Consider the following 6,615-nt stretch of genomic DNA (forward strand, 5'->3'; position numbering starts at 1 on the left):
GGGAGACACGGAGGGACAGTCACAGTATGTGAGGAGAAAGGAGCCATTGTGCCGGAATACTATTCTACGAGGAGGAGTCAGAGGAGTGCCTGTGTGTCTGGGGATGATGGAAGCTGCATGCTCCCCGCAGCCAGTAAAGAGGTGCATGCCGTGCATTGTGGGATGCTGCACAGAGGCCCGGCAGAGATCTCAGTGAAGTCTATATAGTATGTGTGCCCGGCTCTTTAGGCTCCTGGGGAGGACGTGTCCACACCTCACCTTTTGGGGGTGGGTGCCAGCGCAGGGGGGGGGGAGCGGGGCTCGGCATCCTGTCTCTGTACAACGTTTTCGGAAGCAAATACTGTTTGTCAATCTGTTGAAGTTTCTTACCTGGAGATCCTGCCAGTAGCACCACTTCCTGTGGCAGGGTGACAACACTAAGCCAATGCCTCATAATAAACAGCAGCAGTGTTGTCACCTCGTCTTTAGAGCTCCTTCAGTTGGCTACCTATCAGGTCTATTAGATAAGCAGGCCACTGAAGGAGCTCCAAAGCCAGGCTGACGCGGCTGCTAATTACAGCTGCCGGTATTTCCTGTTTTATGAAATACCATCTCACCCGCAGGAGACCAATTAGACGCATGAGAAGGTGCGTCATGCAAGGAGGCAGCAGGGGGGCGGTCGGTCGGAGAGTCATCTGTACCCAATGGCAGGGGCTACAAAGTGGCGCCCCGAGTCCTTCAATTAACCTTTTCTACTTAACGAGGACGCAGGAGTGCCGAGGAACGGACTAACGAGGCGAAAACCCAACGAGCGCTAAATACGATATGACATCCGCGACGGGAAGAGAATATATTAACCTGTTTTATATATACACAGCCATCGCTAGCGCAAGAAGCTGCGGTAAGATGGAGTCCGTCAAATGTCCGAGGAGGCGGTACGCAGCGAGACCGGCGCGGCGGATAGACATGGCCGGGGAGATGGGAACGGCGGCGGCGGCTTCCTCTACGGGGCTCCGCCTTAGCTCAGCACCACGTGGCGGTCGAACACAGACTTGCGCTGTTCCTGCACTTGCAGCTTCCAGCGCTGCTGGGCGTATTCCACTTTGTTTAATACGTTGGCGCGGCTTCTGGATCGCGCGAGGACGTCGTGGGCGTTGGCGAAAGGCTGGTGATCCTGCGGGGGAGGAGAAGAGAAAAGGGTCGTTAGCGGAGAGAATTGACGCGTTCCCGGGATAAACTGCGTCACATCAGATCACGTGCTGACCGCTGAGAAATGAACCCTATAAATTGCTAGGCCAGAACACTGTCACCGCTTTAAACCAAGATGGTGGCTGCAGTCATTCGGAAATCGCTGAGCAAGAATCTCTTCCGATATAAAACTTGGATCCGATGATTGAAAGCTGCACCCCTGCGCCTGCACAGAGAGCCACGAAGGGGTTAACAGAGAGAGCGGACCCTTGTCGGGGTCACAGCGGGAGCGCCGGTGACAGGGATGACAAATGAGTGTAAACACGGAATGTTTTGTACTCTCCGAGCAGCACCTGTGGTGGGCGCGGCGCCCGGAACTGCGCAAAACCGCTGAAAATATCCGCCAACGCGCGACAACCGTCAGCCGCAGAGGAACTACAACCCTCAGCATGCACGGCCACCCACCAGCTATTGCTACATGCTGGGATTTGGATCCCGATACACAGGCACGTCTGTGTGTTTTATGGACCTCATGCTGCCCTCTCACTCCTCTGTGGCCCTCAGGGGCCCCCCGGCAGTTCTCCAATTGACAGGTTCGAGTACCTGACATTCTTCTGCAGCTAAATACAAGGCGGCCATTAGGAATTGGGGCCCCGTACAGCCAACCGGACCCAAAGAGCCTCCTAAACATGAACATGTGACGGATTGCAGTGTGCGGACACAACAACGGCATTTTCTACCATTTCATATCCCCGGCCCGGACCCTCCCTGGCAGCTGAGATGACGGGGCCCGGCAGGCCCCTCGTGTCCCATTGTCACTCAGTTTACACAACAAGCGGCAGGTGACGGAGGTTCCCGATAAAGCGGATCGAGTTTCCGATATTTCATTTTATCAACACGAATCCACCGCAGAGCCAGAAAAGATCGCGTAGTGAACACTCCCTCCGGGGTTCACGGGACAGTTTCTAGGGTTATCTTGACCAAATTAAACTGTATTAGTCTGGAAGGTTTGTAAACCTCTGATGTCACCATGTGGAGCCGCCTCGGTGTATAAGGGGGGGTGGGGGTGGGTCTAGAGTCAAGAAAACCTTCCCATGTTGCTTTGCACGCCCCATGATTGGAGGATAATTGCGGCACGTGCAGCACACCATGGCATGTTAAAGGGTTTAAAGCTGAGCTACAGCCTTGCCTGTCCCCCTCCTGTGTTAAAACCAACAACTCTCAAATCCCTGCAAACTCGCATCTCCACAATACAACCCTCAGAAGCTGCAGCAGCTATCCTGAGCCCGCCCTGATTTCCTCATCACCAATCCCCTCTCCTCCCGATCTATATCCTCCATCCAATCCCCTCTCCTCCCGATCCATATCCTCCATCCAATCCCCTCTCCTCCCGATCCATATCCTCCATCCAATCCCCTCTCCTCCCGATCCATATCCTCCACCTCCATCCAATCCCTCCTCCTGATAGGTTGGCCCACCTCTCACAGCTATTACATTTCTCTGCCATCCATTATTTTTGTACTTCGCCATGTGTGGGGGTGATCTTTAGGGGGTGGTGTCAGCCACTGTACTGCTGTTCCTGAGCATTCAATGAAAAAACATTTACCCAGCATCCCTTTAGACACGCATACTCCTCCCTGTTGCCCACTGGCTGCTGCAGACTTTAGCACTTTAGCTGTGCAATCTATTAGAGAGTGTAGTCAAGCAACTGATCAGCAGATTGTACAGCTAAAGTCTGCAGCACCCAGTGGGATGGGGGGGGAGTATGCGTGTCTAAAGGGATGCTGGGGATGTGTTCTTTCATATAACACAGGGGCTGTTAAATAACAAGAAGCCTAATGGCCCCTCCCACCAAAAGACCAGCAGAAGGATGCAGTGAAGACCACAGTACCTGAGTTTGTGTTGACATCACATGACTACTTGACACAGGCGCCACATTTCCCTGACTATGATTTATCCAGCCTCTTAGGTTTTGAGATTCTCTAACCATTGTTAAAGCCGTAATGAAGGGGGATTGTTTGGCCCCAAAACGCGTTGGATCCCTTATGTTACCCTGTGGAAATCATATAATAAGCTTCAAGACTCCCAGCAATGGGTGGTGCTTTCCCTGCTTACCCCGACATCGTCCTCACTCTGTATGAGCTGAGAATGGCCGAACAGACGTCTCTTCAGAATGGGCTCCACCAGGGTCAGGTACACCATGTAGAGCAGGAGGAGGCCCAGGATGGACAGGTAGATGATAATCGTCACCTGCAGGGGGGGCAGAAAATTTCATGTCACCACCTGCATGCAATAGGAATGAACACAGCACAGGATTGGGTCATTAACTAGCAGCGGGTGATCACCGGCACTGGACTATAGTCACTGAAAGCGGTGTTTTGCTGGAGAAATCTGTGACACTGTTGCTTTAAGGGACAGAACCGTACGCTGTGCCAAAGCGGTTTGTAACATGAGAAAAAAAATAAATCCTTTTCTTGGAGACTGAGGGACACAGGAAGTCTTAGACTGTTGGGTTATTCTGCCACTTACAGGAGGATTTGATATGGGCTAACAAAAAAAAATATGGGCCGGCCTTGGATAACCCCTCCCACTCCCAGCATGCCTCAGTTTTCTACGAAAGCAGCACCAAGAGTATGATTGTAAACACAGAGGGGTGAGACTTGTTCCCTCAATGGACCCCAAAATAGAAGCCTGATTTTCGATCATCTATTGAGGGACACAGGAAGTCAGACTGTCAGGACATTAAAAAGTAGCGATGGCAAAACGCTAACAGGCCTGGGGACCGGCCACCTGAAGCTGGTATCAGCCTACTTAGTGACCAATCCCCCTGTAGGTGGCAGTATAACCCAACAGCCTAAGGGGGTTATTCACTTAGCTACCAAAGGCAGCCGAGTGACTAACTGAGCCAAAGTGAAGCGAGTCGAACGCCGTTCGGCTATTCACTCCGGCTCAGTACGGCTGATTTCATGCTCTGCATGTTCGGCTGAGCGGAAGTGCAGAAGGAGTTCGACTCAGCCGATCCAAACATCTGGATCGGCTGAGCCGAAGCTCCGGCAGCTCACCCGCTGCCGTTCTCTACTATTCTCAAAGGGCCAAATGGCAGTGAGTGAATAGCTGAATGCCGGCGAGCGGCATTCGGCTTGGCGCCTCCGTGATACCGAAGAGAATAGCAAAACAGTTAGTCCCAGGCCAATAAATAACAACTGGGCGGAGCCAGCTGTGAGGTCACTGCTGGCTCCGCCCAGCTATCATTTGCGTGGAGACCGGTCGGCTTTGGCCGACCTTTCTCCACGCTTCAGCTGTCACTACAATGGATGAGAAAAAAAAACAATAAATGCCCATGAAGGGGTTAAATACGGCAGCCATGACGATGACACTGACCTTGATGGTGACGGAGCTCCGCTCTTCATATTTGCACTCGCAGCGCAGGCAGTACGCCTCCACGTCCGCACCCGGGACCGGCATGGGGGTGACAACATGGAGACAATCACTGGAGAGGAGAGGAAAGGAGAGTCACCAGTTACACAGAACCTCTTATACACAACAATCCCTCCCAGACCGCCCGCCACTCACCAATCTTTCTGCGTCACGTTGGTGTTGAAGATTCTGCCAGGTTTGTCTTTGTACGGCGGACAGATACACTTACAGCGCACGTCCTCCGACTTCTACAATACAGGAAGTGGGTGTTATCATACAGATAAGCATTTCCTCAGTCTCCCCTCCCCTGGTGATCAGTCTGCTGCAGGCAGGGGGAAGCATTTCCTCGGTCCCCCTACCCCAGTGATCAGTCTTCTGCAGGCAGGGGGAAGCATTTCCTCAGTCTCCCCTCCCCCAGTGATCAGCCTGCTGCAGGCAGGAGGAAGCATTTCCACAGTCTCCCCTCCCCCAGTGATCAGACTGCAACACTGGTCAGGAATTTATTGAAGCGGTGAGATATTCGCCCGTTCACAGTCCGGCTAGGATTGTACCATGTGACCAAGGAAGTGGCGCAGGCTCTGGTAGTACCTCCCTTCCCTCCTCTCCTGAGATCAGAATGTTCCTGTGTATAATAATGGGCGTCATCCCTATCCCTTGTACAGAACTACAGAAGATGTTGGTGCCATATAAATTAATAACAACCAAGGTATAGGGCTGGGCCTCAGTGTATAGCATGGGGGAGTCTATGAGATGGGGAAGGGACCCCCAGTATATATAGGGAGGGCACTGTGCAATTTAGGAGGGCCCCCCCAGTGTGTGAGAAGGGGAGGAGTCTCTGGGACGGGGGGGTCTCCACTCTATGATGGGGGAGGGGTTTATGAGGCGCATGATATGACGGACAGCCTCACCTTTTCCTCCTTGTCATCTTTATCCTCGGATCCCCGGACTGACACCAGCAGCAGGAAGAGGACCGCACCGCAGACCATCTTCCCAGCTCCCCGGAGCGCCGCCATCATCACAGTCCTCTGTCACCTGACTTTGCTCCACTTCCGCCTTACTTCCGACATTGTCCTCTGGACCCGGAAACCCCGAACATCAGTTCCGCCCAGAGCTGGGTTCAACAGCGCCACCTTTAGGACACACAAAACACTGCATACAGCACAGAGAGCGAGAGGAGGGGACCCAGTGGGGGGACATTAGAGTGTAAGCTCCTCTGCCTGATGTGAATGGCTCAGGGTTCTCTGTACGGCATTGCGGTATATGTCAGTGATATATAATCAGTGGCAGACCTAATAACCAAAGGGCCCTGGTGCAAGATTTTATCTTTGGCCCCCCCTCCCAAGATGGCAGGGCGCGGGAGCGGATCACACTGGCCCCCGAACCCACCCCCCAGCGGTCTCTAATGTTGCACTACCGTGATGTACTCTGGACTTACCTGAGACCCTGCAGAGCACACCATAGATCCTGCATAGCCCACCTAAGACTCTCTATGGTGGGCTCTGCAGGGTCCCAGGTGGGCTGGTCGCCGGGGTCCGTTTCCCTGTTCCTCCTCCCAACTCTTCTTGCCTGCTGCTGCTGGGGCCCGTCCACCCCTTCCTGTCACCTCTGCCATGCCACCCCTGGTACAGCTGATACCCATGTAAGGGGCCCCCCAGGCTGGCCAGACCCCTCACATGGGTACCGGCCATACTCCCCTGATGGCGGTGTTCTATCAAAGTTTGTGACTATGTTAGAATGTGTGACTGGTCACCCGTTTTGACGTAATCACGCCCAGTTTTTTGGCGGGGTAATGTGTGACCGCCAATAGGTGAAGAATTCCAACGCTTTCTCAGCTCTTCCAGGGCAGATCGGCATCGCAGATGGTATGTGCAGGAGAATCGATCTGCCCTGGAAGAGCTGATCGGTCCTGACATGTCACTTCTATCCGACTTTGTGACTGCGTTCTCACCTTTCACCGCACTCACAAAGTCGGATAGATCAGCTGTTCCAGGACAGATCGGTTCTCCTGCACATTTGCAATGCAGACAGCAA

General features: G+C 53.3%; 1 protein-coding gene across 1 annotated transcript; it reads right to left on the reverse strand.

The window, feature by feature from the left end:
- Window positions 1-958: 958 nt before the first annotated feature.
- TMEM9B (TMEM9 domain family member B) lies at window positions 959-5,627 on the reverse strand. The gene is made up of 5 exons (XM_018571151.1): window positions 5,493-5,627; window positions 4,741-4,832; window positions 4,549-4,657; window positions 3,283-3,417; window positions 959-1,153 (listed from the first exon to the last, which is right to left on the reverse strand). The coding sequence occupies exons 1-5, from the start codon at window positions 5,598-5,600 to the stop codon at window positions 998-1,000; spliced, it is 600 nt and encodes a 199-aa protein (XP_018426653.1). The 5' UTR covers window positions 5,601-5,627; the 3' UTR covers window positions 959-997.
- Window positions 5,628-6,615: the final 988 nt, after the last annotated feature.

Source organism: Nanorana parkeri, unplaced genomic scaffold (genome assembly GCF_000935625.1).
Source record: "Nanorana parkeri isolate BGI_ZX_2015 unplaced genomic scaffold, ASM93562v1 scaffold1687, whole genome shotgun sequence".
Lineage (NCBI taxonomy): Eukaryota > Metazoa > Chordata > Amphibia > Anura > Dicroglossidae > Nanorana > Nanorana parkeri.